Source organism: Kogia breviceps, chromosome 9, assembly GCF_026419965.1.
Source record: "Kogia breviceps isolate mKogBre1 chromosome 9, mKogBre1 haplotype 1, whole genome shotgun sequence".
Taxonomy (NCBI): domain Eukaryota; kingdom Metazoa; phylum Chordata; class Mammalia; order Artiodactyla; family Physeteridae; genus Kogia; species Kogia breviceps.
Genome location: NC_081318.1, coordinates 3185671 through 3206727, shown reverse-complemented (window position 1 = coordinate 3206727; position 21057 = coordinate 3185671). Strand labels below are relative to the sequence as shown.

Sequence of the window (21057 nt, the reverse complement as noted above, 5' to 3'; positions counted from 1 at the left end):
ACAACAGCAATTCTCCGGAAAACACATAATTGGGGCCCTACACTAAATCCACTTCCTGCTGTTGGCAGGGGGCCGGGCTGGAGGATCCCAGGGTCTCTCCCCAGCTCCACCTTCAGCCTTCAGCGGGGGTGAAGTATTTACACCCAGAAACCAGCTCCCTTCTCCAAAGACTAATCAACCTACTTTGTTTCTCTATTGATTGTTATGAAATTCCTTCATTCTTCTCAATTTAAAACATTTAAAAAATTCAAGAATACAAAGGATAGTTTCTCATGCCATTTATATATTTTCTCCATACATTTATCAAAAAATGCAAAAAAATGAATTTGTTTTCAACATGCCATTTATTTTCTGTGTGTAGTCAGCTAGTCTGTTTGACAAATCCACTCTATTCATATGCTGCCTCACATTATAGTTTTGACTCTTCAGAAGTATTCACTCATAGTTTTAAAAGTTGTAAAGACTTCACTCCCCTTAAACTAGCTACCTAAAATCAACGATTTATTTTTAGCCATAAATGAATACTGATACAAAAAGAAACCCTACACTATTTAACCAAAGCATACTACCTATCTCTTAAATTGTTATGTAAAATCTAATTTTTTAACTCAAGTAGATTTTAAGATTCACCTCAAATTTTCAGAGTCTCCCCTTGGACTGTGCAGCTTTACTGAGTTACAACCAAACTCACGGGGTAACAGGTTATCTTCCTGTGGGGAAATGAGCACGATGAAAAGCGTGCATTTAGGGGCTACCGCTGCTTCGAAGACGCCCTAGAAAGGGACCCTCTCCGCGGGGGGGTGTCAGCCTTCCACGCCCCCCTCGCCCAGGCCCAGCCACATGCCTCCCACCCCTCCCGTGAGTCAGTGCACTCGGGTGAGACATGCACAGCGTTGACTCAGACTGAAGGCAACAAAAAAAGGAGGTAATGGCTGACATGTGGAAACATTAGCTGGTCAAAAGACTTTCCTACCACAAACAGACTTAACTCTCGAACTTATAAATAATTGTTCACGGAAGGAAAAAAGCTTGATTTCCACACAACGGTCGTTCTCCAACTTCATGTGCCTCAGGCTCCCCGGGCCCCCCCTTCCCTGGCAGGTTCTGATTTACTGGGTCTGGGGCGGGCTGGACAGACTGCGGTTCTAACAAGTGCTGGGAGGCTGATGCTGGTGACCTGGGACCCCAAAGCCCTACGGCCCTCCAGCGCTTAGAGAGAAGAGCCCCGTGCTTAAGGAGATAAATGCAGTGTTAAATATTCCAGATTATTAAGAAGGACAGTACACTGAGAACTTCACCAAATGCATGCTTATAATTATCCTCAGTACAAGCCTTTTAAAAAATTGTCAAGAGGACTAATACGTATTTTCACAAAAATGAACTGAAGTTTCAGTGGACGTGAAAGGAAACTCTTAGAGATTCAAAAAACTGTCCTATTTTCAACATGAAATAAACCCAAATTTCTCTGTCTTTAAAAGTCATAGCTGGCTCAAAACAAAATTTATAATCATCTCACATACTTTGTGGAATGAAGCTGTGTATAAATAATATAAGCTAACGTTATCAGCTTTTGTAAAAAGAAATCCAGCTAATTTAAACGAAGTTCAAAGAAGCTACCTGATTACTGGGAATACTTAAATGACATTCAAAAGGAGAACGTACATGGGGACGCTTACCCCCTTTGGTTCTGGAACAACCAGGTGCGTGCACTTCTTGTCAAGAGTCAGCTGGCAGCCCCCGCCATGGAAGGTGAGCATAGCCCACAGGGCGCTTCTGTCCTCAGGGGACACCTGGGCAGGAACCAGAAGGCAAGCTTTCATCAGGCGGCTCCACCTCTGCTTACCTACTTGCTCACTTGATGATTAAAATACACTGCGACATCATAACAATTTTGCTTCATCTACTTTCTCCCTTACTGAATGAAATTAACCTAAGGGTATTAGTGGGAAAAACAGATGAGCTTCTAGCTATTTGCTTGTTATAATAGAAACTTTTACTCCTATCGTTAAGTTTTATAATCGTCACTTTTTTTGCCTTGTCACCGAGTAGATGGAAAAATACTGATAGTCACACTCCAGAGATTGAATGGAGGATTATTTCGTTCTGTAACAAAAATGACAGGAAAAGGAACTAGTTCACCACTCCACCTTCCACCTGTGCCATTTTTTTAAATGTTTAAATACAATAGTATCAAAATCATTTTTAAAGAATTCCTTAATAATTAATGGATAACAAATAGATACTAATTATGAAATGGATAAAATAAAAGGCAAAAATACAGTGGTACGTAAGCTCAGGGGAAAACGTAAGTATCAAACACACAGAAAATAAGGCAAGCATAAAAGGAACAAGTCTTATGCTTGCTGAGCAATGAAGTGGAGACTCCAGATGTAACGGCTCACGTGGTACAACAGGTTTCACTACAACAACCGACCAGCTACCATTTATTGCCTGCCTCCTATGTGCCAGGAACTGTGCCAAGGGCTCCGCGTGCACCCCTAGTCCCCATGACCCGGTGGTGGGGTGCACACTTCACAGAAATGACAGCTAGTAACTGGAAACCCAGACCCGGCTCCAAGCTGTATTTTCCCACTGCTCTAGACTGCTTCTCTAAGGGCGGTTACTACCAAATGTGATTACTAAAAAATAAATTTTAGCCTCTCAAAGACAAAAGAAACATTTAAGAAAAATAAATGTGTTAATCCTAAGATAATCCTCTAAGTCAATTTTTTTTCTAGGTAACTTATTATAAATTGTGAATTATGGTTAAGACTTCTGAACTTTGTCTCAAGTTAATTTTTTTAAAGTGTTGACAAATAGCATGTTTTTTCCTTGTTAACTGCCATTCAGCCGGCCAAAAATCTAACGCTCTGTAGCTACTCTCATCCATTTCACAGATGTTCCTAGAAATTATTTTGCATTCCACACTACTCCGTGAATACTAACAAGAACACGTTAATTTTATAAAATCAGCTTAAAATCATTATTTTCTCTCTCTTTAGTTTAGTTAAGTCAGTGTCACATTTCAGGACACTGGATCAGAAGATGTTATTTTTCTTAGAGACTTTCACAGAAACATTTATATCCTGCAGCCTCTGGAGGTGAGATTTAATTACACGGTAATACAGATTACTCTAATGAATCATTATATAATCTTTATTTAAAATGAAAGAAAACCCATAATCCAGATATGCCTTTACCACAAAGACTGGCCACCCATCAGTTAGGTATTATTTTCATTTCACTGACTGCAGTAACTCTAGTCCTGTACCCTGCTGGCCTGCATCCTGGCCCGGGTCTCAACAGGGCACAGGAAGTTGCTGTGGAAAGGACACCACGCCGGGAAGAAGGGAGGGCCTGGAACGGACACAGGGCCTCCAAACTCCAGCGAAGAGCAACTCGGAAAACCTCTGAAAATCGGACTCTTCATCGGCATGTTTGGGTTAAATGACTGAACGTGCGTACCAGCTCATTCAATGAATCTGTATCAGCATAATTAAGAATGCTCTTTCCACATCAAAATGTTAATGACAGTTACCTAGTGGTGACAGGATTATGGGGGCATTTTAATTTTAATTTTTATACTTTTCTGTATTTTCCAAATTTTCAAGAGCATTAATTTTAGAACTGGGGAAAAGTGCTTTTCCTTTTTTTAAAAAGTAATCTTCCTAAACTACAAGTCTATGGTCTCAGCTAAGAAAGCCTGGATGTCTCCTCAGCCCCCTATGGCTAAGATCTGGAAGTTTCCAGGCGGTGTCTCGGGCCCTCCTGATCTGTGGGTGCCTCAGCCCTGGTCCTGCTCCCAGCCACTGCCACACCTGCACCCTGGCCTGCGGCCTCACCCGAGCTGCTCTCCCTACCTCTGTGCCCCGCCCCTGGCCCCAGCTCAGCGCCCACGGCCTCTGCACTCCCACAGCAGCTGCCCCTTCGGAATGCGCACCTCTGTCCCGAGCAGAGGTTACACCTCCCCCCGCGCCCCTCTGGAGGAAGGGCTTCCCTCTATACCCCAGGGGTGCTCTCCTTCCCCAGGTCTCCCGGCCTGCAGCTCCACAAGCTCTTCCTCGTCCCGTCTTGCTTACGAGCTACCATCCTACTGACTGGAGCCTAGAGACTTAGGTGAGAATCACGTCCTCCACTTTGGGACCTTCGATAGGACCTAGTACAGTGCCAGGCACATGGGGAGGCAGTCAAGAAATATTTGTTGATTGAGATACAGAATGGAAAGGGCTTTGATCTTTTTAGTCTTCCAGATTTAAATGAGGACCCTGGCTAGGCTCTCCATCACACTCGTGACCTGTCCCCGCGACCTACCCAGCACATTACAACAGAGGCCTCAGCCTGCATCAATACCGGCTCAGAAGAAGGCAGGTGGTGTCTGTGCTTCCCAACTTCTGCTGGCACAAGCTCCCTTCCCTACCTCTCCCTGGAGAGCTCTGGAAGACTCCAACAAAGAGCTCCAGCTTGTATCAACACCCTGACGGGAAAAGACAGAAGGTCACTGAGAACCGCCAAGCAAACAGTCCTTTCACAGCGCTGGAGCCCTGCCTGCCTGCCGTGTGCACGTGTGCGTGTGCAGGTGTTCCAGAGGCTACCGGGCGTGGGCTAACTGTCGTGACCGCCCCTCCTGGTACGCTCCCACACCTTGCACCCACTCCAGCTCCACGCATGTGACATTCCCCTTCTAGACTGTGCCCTCACCCGAGGGGGGGGGCCCGTATCCTCCTTTATCTGCACCCCTGGGCGTTGTTCCTGTCACAAAGCATCCTCACGTATTTGGTGAATCGAAGTCCTTTAGCTGCACACTGAACATACATTTGTTAGTATGTCTCACAACTGAATTCACATTTTTTAGCAACGACAAAATACTAGTGTCCCCAGTGCACTTTTCTGAACCAGGGCTTCTTCGTATGAACTAGTATCAAGTAAAGCCTTCCCCAGTCTTAGCTGAATGATCTTTACTCAAATAAAGCAGAGCTTTCTTTTCACCATCACGAGTGGCGAACCGTGAGAGTAAGTGCAGTCACTGACCCATAAAGAGCATACCGACTCTGACTGTTGCTCCTGACGAATGTGCTTTAAAGGCCCTAAAATTCTGCCAGAGCGCTTGCTGCGTCCGCCTTGGTCCACTCCAGCCCCAGCCGCTCCCCGCCCAGAGAAACACCTGCAGCCGGGCTGCTTCCCAGGCGCCCGCGCGCCCCCCACTTCCTTCACGGGGTCCCCGTTCTCCTCCTCCACTGACCTCACCTGTAGCTCCTCAGCCCGGAACCCGAGGTCTACCTAGACCCCTAAGCCTGTGTGCCAGCCACAGAGTCCCGCGCTGCCGTCTTCCCACTCCCGGGTCACCGAGCAGTGCCGAGCGCCACCAAGTGTCGCTCCGCACTGCTCCCTGGGGCCCTGCTCTGTCCCCACAATAAAACCAACGACTATGCCTGACTTTGACTTCATTCTCGGTCCCTAAGCATAACACCCCTCCTCCGGCACCACCTCTGTCTACTTCCAAGCCCCCTTTCTCCCCAAATCTCCCTAACCCCACGTTACGCAAGGCTCTATTCCTATCTGCTCCGCTCTCTAGCCCCTCTGCAACGAAGCAGGAGCTCTCAGCCCCTGACGCTGTATCTCCCAGGCCCGACACTCAGACAGTGAGGGGCTTCAATGCAACTTCCTCATCCTCCCTCAGAAGTCAGGGTCCTCTCTGTTTCCCATGTCCGGCAATGTTCCTAATTTGGAAAAGGAAGTCACCTGACTGGTGGCCTCCCGTGGAGCACGCACCACAGGCCCTGCGCGCAGAGGCCCACCGTGAGCATCGGCTCCTCTCTTTGCACGGCATCCCCAAGCCACCAAGACCTTCCGAGTCCCATCCGCTCCTCAGATCCACGCCATCGTCTTCTCCACGGCGCTAACCTGAGTCCAAATCCTCACCTCAAGTCTAAAGACTGTGACTGTCCCTCCTGTCCACATTCCCATCCTTACCCTGCCCTCTGTCCTGCTTAGAGCTCCCAGACCAGGTCCACCTACAAGATTGCAAGTCATTTTAATTTGTTTGCTTTTTTCCTGTGTTTTTCAAATGTTCTAATGTAAACGTCTGCGTTTGCAATCCGAGACTGAATACTTAAGAAGAGTGAAACAGCGGGCGGCTACTTTATCGAGTTTCCTGTGTTCTCGGCCCGCCTGCCTGCGCGTTTGTTCTTCTCCTCTCTGCCCAGCCACGTGGCCTGCTCTGAGGCCGGTCCCCTCGCACGAGCCTGTGCCCCCACCCGGCTCCGCGGTAGACCTGCCCGCCGTTTCAGGCCCCTCACACCTGGCCGCCTCCACCAAGGCTTTCCTGATCCCACAGTCTACACCAGCGCCACCTTCTCTAAACTCACACCCCAACACCCGTGCCCCTGATTTAGCACATCCTGCATGTGTACCAAAACCGTAGATGTTAAGTGTACTGCGTAATAACCTATTACATATGCCAGAACAATGTAATCTTGGTTCTATTTCTCTCTAAGGCTAACAGGTTCTTCAGTGCTAAACTCATAGTTAATATTTAAACATGTCTAACCCCTAATTTTAAATCCTGTTTTAAATTCACATGCTCTTGATGTTCTTTTATATTTCCCAAGTCAGGTCCGCTAAGTACCACGTCACTATGACCTTGATCCCAGAAAACACCCACAGGACTCCCTGCCCCGGCCTCTTCCTCTCTGGATAGCGGGCTCTGAATCATGAACCCAGAAATCCAATCAATACAAATATAATTAAATGCAAAATTTACATTTTAGCCACAGTACATTGTGTTTATGCATAAGGAGTAATAAAATATTTTCATTTTAAAAACGTTTCTGATATTTATTATACATTTGGAACATACAGAGGAGTATAAACAATAAAAATTACATGTAACCACAGTACCCATCATGAGAAGATTTTCATTTTAGCCAACTTTAAAGATCATCATCATGTAAATATACATTTATAGCAAAGAGGTGAAAAGTGCTGAAAAATACAAATACCAACAAAATTCTGGTTCTTAAGGGGAAAAAGGCCAACTTTTCAAGGATCTCTATTAAATCAATGTAGCAAAAACAAAAAGAGCGGACTTTATAATTTTAAAGAACTTTCAGAATTTACAAGAGACATAAAAACACAGTAACAAAATTAATTTTACTTATTGCTTGGACAGAGAAGGGATCATGGTGATACTGTTTGTATGAAAAGCTGAGTCTGGCCGATAATCTAACAATATTAAACTAATATTACCTGGTTCCATAATCCTCTACGACAAAGGTGTAAGAAAAAGGCAAGATTATAATCAAATTCCTTTTCGTCTCACCGAATATCCGTGATACACCCCTTTCTCAAAGGCTTCCAAAGAGATGGAAGAGTAAATGCCTTCTCAAAACTACCACCTTCAGAACTACAGACAGGGCTGAGGCCTATGAGGCCAGAGAAAATGGGAGCCCTCTAACCTGTGCTTTTTCCTGCCCGAAGGCTACTAATTGTTCCACGTAATCTAAAAAGTGAGTTTAAACAACACCAACTTGATTTTTCATAATTGTTTACAGTTTGAGGGTTTTTTACCTAGGGGGTGGAGAGGACAGAATACCATAAAAGAATATTGAACATTCACTTTCTCACACTACCCGGAATTCATTGCCATTAACATTTTGGTCCCTCTTACAGATATTTCTTATATATTATACTTAGTTGATGTAATACTGTACATAACTATGTTATATCCTGCTTTTTCCCCAGTTGAGACATTCCCCATGTCTTTAGATATATTCATAAAACAAAATTCACAACTGGCTACATAGCTAGATTAGTATGTAAGTGTACAGAACAGGTTTCTTAAACATTTCCAAATCGTGGATCATCTGACTGTTTCCAAATTTACCCTCATAAATGAAGCTGCGCATCAAGCTGCCCTCATTTCTATCAAAATCTGGGATAAACTCCTAAACACAAGAGAACTGCAGGGGAAGCAGAAAGCCTATTTTATGGTTCTGACCTGGCTCAACTTTTCTAGAAAACCGCTGCACTGAACTGCACTCCTGCCAGGGGAGGGGAAGCTTGTATATAGCTCCGCCAGCACCGAATATACTGTTACAAATTTGATAAGCAGAAAATCTTATCTCAGTGCTATTAAAAAGCTCACGTCTTTGTTTATAAAGTGTATCAAATGTTTTGTTATACTTATTTGTAATTCCTCTTTATAAAAAGTTGTAAATTCATTTTTCTGCCTTATTTACTGAGGTCTTATTTTGTTCTTTTATTGATCTGCATGAACCCCTTATTAATAAAATTCTCTGCCTTTATTTCTGAGTGAATTTTCCTTGTCATCGTTTAATTTCATTTTTACTATGTTTTCATATTCAAGTTTTAAATCTTTGTAATCCTTTAGAAAGACCACTTTCACCCATTAAAGCTCTATATCTTAAGACTAAGTATGAATATTTAAATCATTTAAAGTGTGTCATAAGGTCATACTGAATATGCAGTTTAGTAAATAACACTGGTTTACAAATACATCATAAATCCAATCATATAAAAACTCAGAACCGTTATGTGTAAATAACACGAGACTAACTGTACTATGCTTACCTGAGAGAGGCAGGCAGTGATTCCAAAGAAAATCTGACATGACTCTGGAGAAAAGCCATTTACTCTGTTTTACAGTTATTAAGATTCCAATGAGATGAGATTAGTGCAAAGCTGTTTCACTAAGAGACATTTCCTACTGGCCCGTTTGGACACTGCCCACCCTCTGCTTCCCCTTCCGTCCATTTAGGAAAGAGACAGACTTAAGTTGACCAAAGAAGAGTGCAGGGCAGACTGGAAAAGAGAAGTTGACAGCACAGAAAGAATTAAGAGGTTTTCCATAAAGTGCATTTTCAAATCCAATCTCTCCACTTATATCATCAATAAAATGGGCGTAACGTACTCATGGAAAAAACATCTAACTATATATACATATACAAACACACATGCCTATACATGTACACAACCACATATGGCATAGTGATTATTTTAAAAGCAAATTGAAGGTCTTAAGTTTACTTTAACATGATTACTTCTGTCACACAGCAGACTCTTCCATAAAAGAACTTGACTTCTAGTTTTATTACCATCACGAACTCTCTGAATTTGGGCAAGACAAGCCCGAGATTCAGTTTTCCCTTTGTTAAAACAAAAGTCAGGACATATAACTCCCAAGATTCTTCCCAATTCTAAAGCTCTGGCTTTCTAATTCATTCAACACGTTTTCTGAGAGCTTGCAGAGTGCAGACACTGGGCACAGGGCTCTCCATAAGCAGACATGACCTCTAGGTGCCTGTACTTTACGGTCTGTCTATTCAAAGCAAACGTGACTTTTTAAAGAATCTGGAGTGTCTAGAATTCTAATGGGTTAAAGTATTACTTCTTTTTCCCTCCAGGAGAAAAGTACACCTCCTGAGATAGGAGGTGAATTAGGAGAAAAGATCAGACTGAAAATGTTATTGCAGTTTGGAAGCCTCCTACACAGGTCTGAGAGAACCTCACAGAGATTCGGGCCTGCCTGGCTGCCCTGAGCTCTTCAGACCCCAGCATCACGCCTTCAGCCCCATCTTCCAAGCTCTGTTTCCATTCTCCTACCTTCTTTCAGGGATTGTCTACTTCCAAAGACTTGGGGAAACATGAACAAAGGCTAAATAAGAGTGTGCTGCCTAACCAAGTCTCAGGAGTTCTCTTCCTGTTCCTTTAACCTTCTTTGGGAGAGGCAGTAAGAGCTCAAACAAAATGACAACTTCTCAGGAAATCCTTGTGTAGCGAGTACACGATCCAGGCCAGGAAAAAACGAGCCTCTTATCCTCAAAAACACCCCTTCCACTCCCAGTCTTCTTTCACCTGTGCTTGTAAAGAAAACAAACAAACAGAACTCAAACTCCTGAAAAACCAAAGCCAAAAACAAACCAGAAACCTATTTCCTTTAACTAGACTGTGGAGGAGAAATCTTAGAGTTGAGCTGGAGCTGCTGAAAGTTCTGCACATCCTCTGAGCACTATTTAGGAGGAGGCACTTCTCTGTTTATTTGAGGTCTCCTGTAAATATTTAATACAGGAAGATTCAGTAATAAATGCCTGGCAGAGCCGCACAACCCGGCAAATAACATCACCTCTGCCCGGGTCTAACGCTAGAACATCATGACCGCACCGCATCAGGTACCTTAGCAGAAGCGATCTCCAAAATCAGATTATGCTTGCAACGACCCTGCAGGGAAGCTTCACACTTCCAGGGTGAAGACAAGGGCTGTGAGGCCCAGGACACAGAGCAGCGGGCCGCAGAGGGCTCACTCCTGCTTCCAGCACGCTGTGTGTGTGTCAGTGTGTGGGGGCTGGGTGGTTCCAGGGCCACACTCAGGAAACGCTGAAGGAACCAACACGTAGTGCGGGGCAGCTCCTTGGGGGCAGGAATGAGGCCCTGTCGACCGCTCTGTTTCAGAACCAGGCCCACAGCAGGTGATCAACATGGGTTCTGAATTAAACCAATATAATTAAAAAGAATAACAGTGCACGATGTAAAACTAAAAATGTCCTGATGTTCTCTTTTCCAATTTATTCTTCAAACAAGTCATCATTTGGTTCACACAGACTTAGATTTTTAGAAATAGTCCATCTAACTAGACACCACAAAAACCACCTGTTTCAGAGATCACAGAACTGAGGTCCAGACCAGCCGAGATCCTAAAGCCAAGTCGCAGAAGAACCAGAACTTGGGCCTTGGGTCCCAGCCTAGAGCTGTCTCCACACAGCTGGTCCCCCCACCCCGCCCCAGCCCCTCAGGGGTAATAACAAGGATCAGGTACATACAACTGGATACAGAATGGAAAGAGCAGGGATAGAGTGAACACAACACCACCTCCCCTGACTAATGAGTCAGTTCAGTAAGTGATGACTCTACACTACTTCAGCATCAAACCCATCCTTTCCCTCCCCCCTTCCCCAAAAAGGATACGGCAGAAGAGCTCCACACTGAACGGACAGAATCACCCAAGAAGGCTGAAAAAGAAAACATTAACACAAATCAAAACTCGGTTCCAGTTCAAATTCAAAATGTCGTCCTGTCACTAGTGCTGCTCCTAGAGATTAAAGGCTCTGTTACAACAGACTACGCAGCATCCAGATTACAATCGCGAGTACTCAAGTGGCAGAAACATCAAAGTGGAACATTAGTTATTAGTGCCCAAGGTGAAAAGCCCAATTATAGAATGAAACACTACCAGATCTTAAAAAATTATTATGTACAGAAATTTATTTATTTATTTTTGGCTGCACTGGGTCTCCGTTGCTGCACGCGGGCTTTCTCCAGTTGCAGCGAGCAGGGGCTACTCCTCTTCGTTGCAGCACGGGCTTCTCATTGTGGTGGGTGGCTTCTCTCATTGCAGAGCACGGGCTCTACGAGTGCGGGCTTGAGTAGTTGCAGCACGTGGGCTTCAGTACTTGTGGCTCGTGGGCTCTAGGGCGCAGGCTCAGCAGTTGTGGCGCACGGGCTTAGCTGCTCCGCGGCATGTGGGATCTTCCCAGACCACGGCTCAAACCCGTGTCCCCTGCATTGGCAGGAGGATTCTTAACCACTGCGCCACCAGGGAAGCCCCTGGAAATTTAAATTCTAGGTTTACACACTTTCTACTGCTTAAGCCTCTAGGCTGGCTAGAAACTCTGTCCTCACAACTGGGGGGACGGGGAACTGATAGCCCTCCCTACCACCATCTGAGGTACAGACAGCCTCCCTACGTTTCCTTCTGGAGTCCTGAATCCAGTCAAGTATGAATTCGTGAGTTTTTTTCAGTGAAGCCAAGTAAATACAATGTTTGTAAATCACAGAAAGAATTTCTAACTGTCTAGTAATCTTTTTATGAATTGCAAACTCAGATTATAAAACCTTAAACTAATTACTACCTTTTTGGATAATTTACTTTTTTGAAAAATTATATTATTTCTATGTTGAATTTTGAAAATTACATTTAATCATTATATTGACAGCTCTGCCTCACAGAATTACTATGTAAAAAATACAGTAATAACCCATTTAGCCAGCTGACTTCCAGAAGCTTCAGCCACCTGAAACATACATACACACCCATTTCTCATGCATCATATACACCTTGAAAGAACTTCAGAAATCAAAGTACCCCCTCCTCATTTTTCAGGTAACATCAACAATGTCTCAGCGTAAGTTTATAAGTAAGTGTAACGTCTGTGAAAGAGCATAGAAATATTACACATTTTATAAAACAAAGACTGGCTCTACTTAGGAGAATCACTTCATGATGACTGGATAATCCTGCCAAGTGTGTAACTAACTGAGTGGATGAAGCCACCAAGCTGGAAGGGAGCGTGCAACGTCTCCAAGTTCAGTGCCTCCAGGGGCTGTTCGCTTCTCGCAGTCCTGGGGCGGCTCCAGCTGGACGGGAGGGAACTGGCCACCACTCCTCCTGCATTCAGGACACCCTCGCGTGGGCCGAGCCTCATTCCCAGCAGTGATGCCAGAGCCCTCCGCCGTTCCCCGGAGGCGTGGGAGCACCAGGGTGGCTTGCCTGAGGCCAGTTTTCCCGGCCACCCCTTTGTCTCATGTCAGCAGGATTCTCAGAGCCTAGGTCAACGCACTGCAGTACGACTCGGATGGTGTGGGCACGGCTCCTCCCGCGTCCAGTGGAAGGGAAGCGCCCACGACCGGAGGAGCTCACACTCCGGACAGGCAGCCCTTATGACTCGGCAAGCAGCATTCACCCTAGGAAGCGGTCCCTGGGGACCGGGGAGCAGCGAGTACGCGCGTCCCGGTTACAGACTGCGGGGCTGGCGGCAGTAAAGCGGAACAGACTCTCTGCGGCCCTCATCCAGGTAAGTCTAGATAAGATAACGCAGCTAAGGAGGACACGCTAATGACAATAAAGCAGAAACGGAGAACTAGAAAAGCACAGTAATAAGGAACTATTATCCCAAAGGCAGATAATAATATATTAAAATAATTCACTGCTGAAAGTCAACATAATTAAGAGGCCCCAAGGCCACTGAGGAAAATATTTCCATCAAAAGAGATTATTTTAAAAATCTTGGTGCCGAAAGAAGCAAGTTTTAAACACCCATAAAATTCAAATATGAGAAAGATAAACTGTCCCTGGGCAAAAGGATGCCTAAATTTTTAAAGTACTTGTCAAATTTAACATTAAGGTAAAGGCCAAGGGATATGCACTTAGAGAACCAGGCCTCCGCCTTCGGCTGGACACAGACCGCACTACCAACAGCAGCCCCCCGTAGGAAACTTACTAGGTTCACACCAGAACTCGAGGGTCTACCAGCACTATCTTGGAATGAGCGCAAACTGCTGGATGGGTTCTGGAAAATTCTACCATCCTGTAATGCAACACTGCAGTCGCTGGACAGTATAGGTGCTGCCACAAATTAAAAGCAGGCAGGAATGCTGAAAGAGATCAAAGAGTAGGATGCCTGGGAGTCGTTTTAAAATACTACAGCCAAAGGGAGAAGTCGGATGGGGATATATTCAGCTAGACTGGGAGAACGGTGATCACGGCAGGAGCTGGGTGATGGCTGCTTTTATGCAGCCGTATTACAAACAGACTTCCCTGGGAATACAACTTCAGCGTAAAATGAAGGAGACAGCGCTGTTTAGCCCAGAATTTTAGCAAGGATGGGTCACCGTTTTGCACCGTCACCTCACAGCTGGCACCTGCATCTGCAGGACAGAGGATCAGGTCCACGGTGATTCTACACCCCATCCTCCAGGGTATTTACACAATGAAATGCAGACTTTGTTATCTGTTTTCCTTTTTTCCTCCTTTTTACATTGCAGTTTGGGCAATTTATATATAAATACAACTACATATTCAAGTTATGTGAGGTTACTGTACCTAAGAATTTCATTTCAGGATAACAAAGGGGGTACTACAAAATATTTGCTACAAAAAGGGGCTTGAGGGGTCGCTGGACTTAAGAAGCACTGCAGTAAGTGGTCTGCGGAAGCTGACTGGGCACCCCAAACGTGTTAACAGGCTGCCCTTTCAAGGTGCACTAGGAAATCCACACAACACATGTGAAGTCACTTTGATAATAGGCTCCAGGCTACTGTCTAAGGGGAAAAACAAGGGAAGGGATGAGATATAGTCCCTCAAGCCAAGAAAGAGCGGAAGCAGACCACAGGCCGAAACAGGGCCCCAGGGAACCGGTGCTGGGGTCCACAGCCTAGTGTCCGTGGCAGGTCCACCCCTCCTACAAGGCGGCAGCAGGTGAAGCCGGCAGGAAACCTGCTGTCAGGCTTCACAAAGGCTCGGGCGGAGTAAGCCCGCTGGCCAGGCGGAAACAAGCATCCAGCCAGAAACATGACCACCGTCCTCACCGCCGCCAAGTTAACAGTCATCCCAACTTACACAGCACGCTCATGAGACCCTCCTTGTGAGACAGATCTGCTTTCAGGCTTATGCTCCAAAGTGAGGCTTCTAAGCCTGCAGGGCAGCATTTCAGACCCTGGACGCTGGTGACGTTCAGGACTCGCAGCGGCCAGCCGGCAACCCCGCTGCCCAGCCGGACTCAGCAGCACTCTCTCCCAATTCCTACCTCTCTCGTTATTAAGCCACGATAACTGTCATGTTGATTTTCTTAAGATAACACATGTAACAGCATGGAAAAGAGAAAAAAAGGGCAGTGGAACAGAACCATTTTAAAACAAATATACACTGTAAAAGATGAGAAAAAAACGGAAGGATCGAAATTATAGACTTAAATTTAAAAAACCCACATTTAACAGCAGTCAGTTCAACCAGCAGCCATAACAGAGCGGCGCAGTATGCAGATGAACAAAACTGAACAATTCACCCACCAGCTGAGACTCTACTTTCTAGGATAAACTACCCACAGGTCCAGCTGGACAGGGGACCAGAGAGCCACCAGAGGCACAGTGGGACGAGTGGTCATGTGACCCTTGTCGGAGAGCAGAGGCATAGCCCAGGGAGGGCAGGGCCCCCCTAGACTTGTCTGCCTGGAAATCAGGACCCCTGGCCAGTGGGGATGGAAGGGAGCCCTGTTCCAGGAGTTCCTCTTGGAATCAATGAACTTTCTTAGCAGAATTCACCAACGTCATCTGCTTCAAGACAGCACGTCCACGGCCTTCAACACGTTTCCTTGGCTTAGACAACCTCCTGACGGTGACAAAACGGGGCCACCCGTAGCAGGTGTGTAAGCTGTAACGTGCGGAAACCTTGCTGAAGCCTGATTTCACGCAAAGGGCCTTCTGCCGGGTGGTTCCTCAGATGTCAAGAGCCTCTCCCACCCAGAGCCGCACCTCAGCAAAGAGTGTGAGAAGAGCTGCACTGAAACGTCAACGTACTGCTTTCAAGGTACTTGACGAAGCGCACAGAATTCATTAAATTTACTACCAACCTTGACTACAGGCAAATCAAAGACTTCGCGAGCTTCTCCCACCTCCGGATTGTCCCCGTCTTCTGAAATGATGTGTGAGGCGAGTGCATTGTACGACACTTCCTTAGCTTTCCCAGCTTTTAGAAGCTGAATAACCTTTAAAAAACCACACAGATTAAAATGGAAAATGCTGCATTTCATTCTCAATTTATACAAATTATTACAGTGAAAATTCTAATAAGCACACACCATGTTCCCCACGTGGGATTAATAACCTTGCACTAAATCATACGCAATGACCCACGTGGGGACAACAAAAAGCAGCAAATCTTGATCCACTGACAGGTCAGCAGAGAGGCTCCCGTGCCCCACGTTCTAGACAGGGTCCATCTTGAACACGGGACTGACAGACAAGGTGAGCACAGCACCGAAAGTGCCGAGACTGGGCTAGCACGCGACACGCCATGTCTCAAACATAAAGGCTTGGGGACAGGTAGTTTCTGATAAATGGAAACGTTTCTGGAAGAGGAGCTACAGGAGCTGAACCCTTAAGAACCTAAAGGTGTCAGCAAGGCAAAAACACGTGCATCGTGTGGAGAGAGCAGCGTTCAACACGCTGGACAGCTGAACGTGGATTAGACCGTCGACTGTGTTTCAGAGATGCTGTGCAGAAACCTTTGTATTTTTTCCTGAAATAAAATACAGAATGTCTCCTGGAGAGACACTGCGGGCTGGTCAGCAGGGAAGAGGCATGAGCAGACTTTACAGAAAGATTACCGCCAGTGTAAGAAGAACGCACTTACACTGCAGGACTGGAGCCGAGACGCCTGTTAAGAAACAACTGCAATAATTCAGGTGAAAGAGGCAGGTAAGTGAACTGGAGGAAGGTCATCAGGGACAATCATGTGAGACGAAGCAGCAAGATCTGGTGACCGAAAGGGGCACGTGTAAGAGAAACTGGGGAATGACAGCGCTGCTCCCGAGGACCACATCGAAGAGCGGATGGTGGGGGAAGACAAAGGTCTCAGTTTAGGGCATGGCCTTCTTTGGTGCCACTCTAAGAACTAGAAAAGCACCCAGAGCATCGAGAATGAGACCTGGGTCCCACCTGAGTGGAGCCATCAGTCCACTACAGAGACGGGGCAAAGCTCTGGGAGTGAATGAGACGCCTGAGCGGGAAGGGAAGGGAAGCCACGGCCAGCAGTGGAGGCTGCGGGGAGGGTGGACGCCAGGAGCCGGACGCCAGGAGCACACTTCCCGCTCAGAGCAGCCGAGTGCACCCCACACGTGGAAGTGAACTAGATGTTCATCCAATGCATGTGAACTCTGAACCCACGTTTATAAGATTCAGAGAATCGAATATCCTGGCTCTAAACTTTTTAGAAAATATACTATTTCAGATCAAAGTGGTTTGCAAGGACATTTTTAAGCCCTTAAACTTGGTTCACAGTTCAGTAAACATGGTTCCAGTGCAGCTTGCTCCAGGTTTTAAGTAACACATGGTTCAGGTCACTCTGAAGAGCCAAAGTCCTAAAATGAAATAGGGGGTGGGATGAGAGAAGGGAAGAACGGTGGACAGTGAAGAAAGGGAAACCCTGAAGGGAGGAGACGTACCTTACAAGTACTTCAGCCCTCTGAGCTCAGCACCTGTTTACCTTTAAATTCAAGCTTCTATACCTTAGAGTTACAGCGGAGAAAGGACCCACCTAGGCGGTGATGCAAGGGAGTTTAGTTACTAAGATACCAAAAGGCAAGCCTCTGGAAGGCCAAGGCCCACCAGCCTTCCACAGATCCTTTTAGGCCACCCAAGTTTTACTTGTTAAGTATCGATCTCCACTCAGGAAGCCCAGACCGCAGGTCTCCTAGCTTAGCACTCAGGGCCAATGAGACACCCAGGTGATAAAACTATAAAGATAAACTTTAGGAAAAAGAACAGTGTGAAGAATCACCTGAAGACTCAACTGCGGTTCATTCCCACAATGGAAGAACAACATTCTTAAGTTCAAACACATGTTCTACTTAGAATAAGCTCAGGAAAAGCCCCGATATCATTTGGCATGAGCCCAAACGACAAAAAAAAGCAAATGTTTTAGAGTGACGGCGTTACCAGGGTATTTTTCCATTATTGTATAATTCACCCAATTAGGGAAATCAAGGAACACGAATCCGCTGGTGGTAAACTGAGGGTTCACGGTCGCACGCGAGATGACCGAGCCGCAGACCTGCGACCTGGGGTGGCTGCCACACCAGAGCGGCTAGCCGTCCCCCCTCAGCAGCCCGGGACCCACGTCCCTACCAGCTCCACCGGCCGAAGCTCCCGCCACGCTCGGACCCACCGTCTGGGGCGTCGGGGGAGCCCAGACCGCCGAGGCTGCCGCGGGAAGGGCGGCCCTGTCCGAACTCCGCCCAGAAAGGAGCGGAGTGGGAAGCGGGCGAGGCGTCCACCAAGACAGCACCCCGGCCCCCCACCGCGCGGGCACAGGGACAATCGGCGCAGAGCTCCAGGGCAGACCCACCTCCCAATGCCCTCCCCCCGTGCGGACACACTCCCTAACTGCCGCGGATCCCGCAGGCCCCCAGGTCCCCTCCCCCTGTTACAAGGGTCAGCACCCCTCCCGGGTTTCCTCCCTCCCCGACCGCGGGGCCCGCAGACTAGCTCCCTCTCCCCTCCCTCCCCTCTGGCCCCGCTGCCGGCCTGCTCGGCGCCAGGCGGCCCAGCCTCCGCGCAGCCACAACGGCGGGCAACCGGCGGCGGGGCCCCGACGTTGTGCGCCCTGGCGCGCGCCCGCGGCCGGAACGAGGACAGGCCGGGGACGCGGGGCGGGGGCGGCGCGGTACCTGTGGGTCGATGTCGCCCACCGCGTAGTACTTGACCTCCCTGAACATCTCCTCGGGAACTTTAGGCGCCTGGTCCGACATGGTCGCGGCGGCCCGAAGGCTCCGCGGCGGCTCCCGCCCCGCCCAGCCCGCCCGCGGGGCCCGCTCCCGAACGGCGCGGCCCGCGCGGCCCCGGCCCGGCCCTACGAATCGGCCCTGCTCCCCCGCCCTCGGCGCCCCCGCCCGCGCCGGGCCGCCCAAGCGCGGGAGCCGCGCGAGCCCTGCGGGCCGCACCATCCCGCCCGCAGCCGAGGGGGAGCCGAGGGACAGGCGGTCGGCCGGCGCCGCCCAGCGCCTCTGCTGCAGCCCCCGGCCCCGCGGACATTGGCACCGAGCAGCCCGCTCCAGAGACGGGAGCCTGTGGCCGCCGCCGCCCCCTCAGGAGGAAACCTGGGGGTCGCGGGGAAACGCACCCCCCTCGGTGGGGCCGGAGTGGGCCGGTCCCGGGAAAGAAGGGAACGCGGAGGCCCCTCCCGTCAGCACGCGCGGCCGCAGGGGCGGCGCATGCGCGCGGCGAGGGGCGGGCCCGCGGGGTCGCAGGCCGGCGGCGGGAGCGGGTCACTGGCCTCGGGCGCAGGGGAGCGGAGCGTCGCCGGCTGCTGCCAGACGGGACCTGAGATGACGCCTCAGGCCCTGGAGCTCGGGTCCCGGCTCCCAGCTGAAGGGCGGGGGCGCTGGGCCGAGTCGGGGACAGAGCGCTGCGGGCCGGCCGAGGCGCGCCAGTCCCCCGGGCGCGGCCAGTGGGCTTCTCCCCATGGCGCGAACCCGCTCCTGCCGCGACCCGTGCGGTCGGAACCAGCTCCGTTCTCCTCCCTCCCGGCACCGCTGACGCCAGCCAGCCGCCACGTGTACCCGCGCTCTGACGTCACCCGGCGGCGCCGCGGCGCGAGGAGCACGGGGGTTTGCGCGCACCTGCGCTCCGCGCGCTGCTCCCGGCTCACCTGCGCTGGGGTCGGGGCGAGTGGGGCGGTGCAGCCAACCCCACCCCCGCCTTCCGCGGGGACCAGGCTTTGGCCTAGTCCTGAGAAGCCTGAGAACGGAAAGGGACGTGAATTAGGCCCACTGCTTCTACCGCTAAGCGGAAAGACATTTTTAAGTAAATGTCAGTGAAATTGGTCGAGAGAGAAACCTTGCAAAATTATTGCGGCAGCCTCCTATAACAGTAACTCATTTTTGAGTGCCTTGTATTACTTTTAGTCTGCGATAACAGAGGGGTTCTGAAAATGACAATTGACGTGGTTGGTTCATTGACCAGGACGCAATACAAGGGACACTGGCTCTTTTTAATCGGTGAATACGGTTCTGATTGCACGCACGTATGTAATAAGTAATTTTGTATGGGCAGAAAGTAAGCACACATTAAGCCTTTTTAAATATCCTTACGTTTTATCATTCTGATGTTTTCTGCTCTTTGTCTTTTTCATTTGTCTTTTGAACAGTCTGAAACAGTCCTATTCTAAAGCTAACAATTTTTTTTTTTTAACAAATAATAAAAACATTCAGTACTTGCCTGAACGAATAAGAATGTACTGTCCTTCCTTTGAATACCCAAGCATATATTTGGTATTGACCATTGTAACATTTTACCTTCCATGTTAAGAAAATGTAGGAGGGATAAATTAGTTCTAAATACTACATCAAAATTAGCATGCCCTTGGGCTTCCCTGGTGGCGCAGTGGTTGAGAATCCGCCTGCCGATGCAGGGGACGCGGGTTCGTGCCCCGGTCCGCGAAGATCCCACATGCCGCAGAGCGGCTGGGCCCGTGAGCCATGGCCGCTGAGCCTGCGCGTCCGGAGCCTACGCTCCGCAATGGGAGAGGCCACAACAGTGAGAGGCCCGCGTACCACAAAAAAAAAAAAAAAAAAAAAAAAAAAAAAAAATTAGCATGCCCTTTTATTTACCTGTGTGAGAGAACTAATTTATTGATAGATTTTTTTTTTCCCCTTGGTTAAACAGGAACTAAGCATGTACTTTTATATTAAAAGACTTAAAACATACCTCAACCAGGTATTTTATTTTGTAAGTTAAAACAGAACTTGTAACATTCAGCAGGTCAAGTTTACCCTACTGTGACTTCTGATAGTCAAGAAGGCAGATTATGGGACTAAGAAATCTGTTATTTAAAATTTCATCAACCTGTCTAGAGATTGTAAAACATGAAATTATGCAAGGTCAGTGTTGTACACATATGTGGGCCTTATGGCACCAGCATCAGGAAGGCCCTGGTCAGTGGCCTACAAAGAAAACATTCGGTGGAGTGTATCAAACACTGTTACTTTGCCAGTAATGTACAAGAAACATCTTTAGAGGAAATCTAACTTAATGTGGATAATGGATGTTCTGAGGAAGTATCAGTTCATTTAACAAAAGCTTTGTATTTCTTTAACTGACACATGTATGACCCCAAACACGACACTGAGCATTACTATATTTACAGTTCTCCCAACCAAGTTCAAAGCATGATCATTTTGTTGATAACCTTCAGAGAATAAACAGCCTGTTTAATACTAATTTGATAAAAAATGAGAAATGTATTACCCTATTTATTTTGCAAAATTACATAACGAAGCTAGAAAAAATAAATGTGAAATTAGAAAATGGAAAAGTAAACTTGGGAATATTTAACTCAAATTGTACTTACTGGTGGGAACTTGAGGCAGTTATTTAGATAAGTATTTCCAAATGGCTTTTAAAAAATGCATCTCTGTATTGTATACAACAATCTCAGTCTTGCTCTCATATTATGTTCTATTCAGTTCAGCTAATCACATACCCCTTAAA

The 21057-nt window shown here is 47.7% G+C and overlaps 1 protein-coding gene across 1 annotated transcript in view; it reads right to left on the bottom strand.

The window, feature by feature from the left end:
* PAXIP1 (PAX interacting protein 1) overlaps positions 1-18383 on the bottom strand; it is a 54710-nt gene extending 36327 nt beyond the window's left edge. The window contains 5 exon segments of the mRNA XM_067041757.1: positions 1677-1790; positions 8590-8653; positions 10981-11024; positions 15420-15554; positions 18237-18383. Of these exon segments, the coding sequence (XP_066897858.1) occupies positions 1677-1790; positions 8590-8653; positions 10981-11024; positions 15420-15554; positions 18237-18317 (438 nt within the window). The 5' untranslated portion in view covers positions 18318-18383.
* Between the last annotated feature and the right edge of the window lie 2674 nt (positions 18384-21057).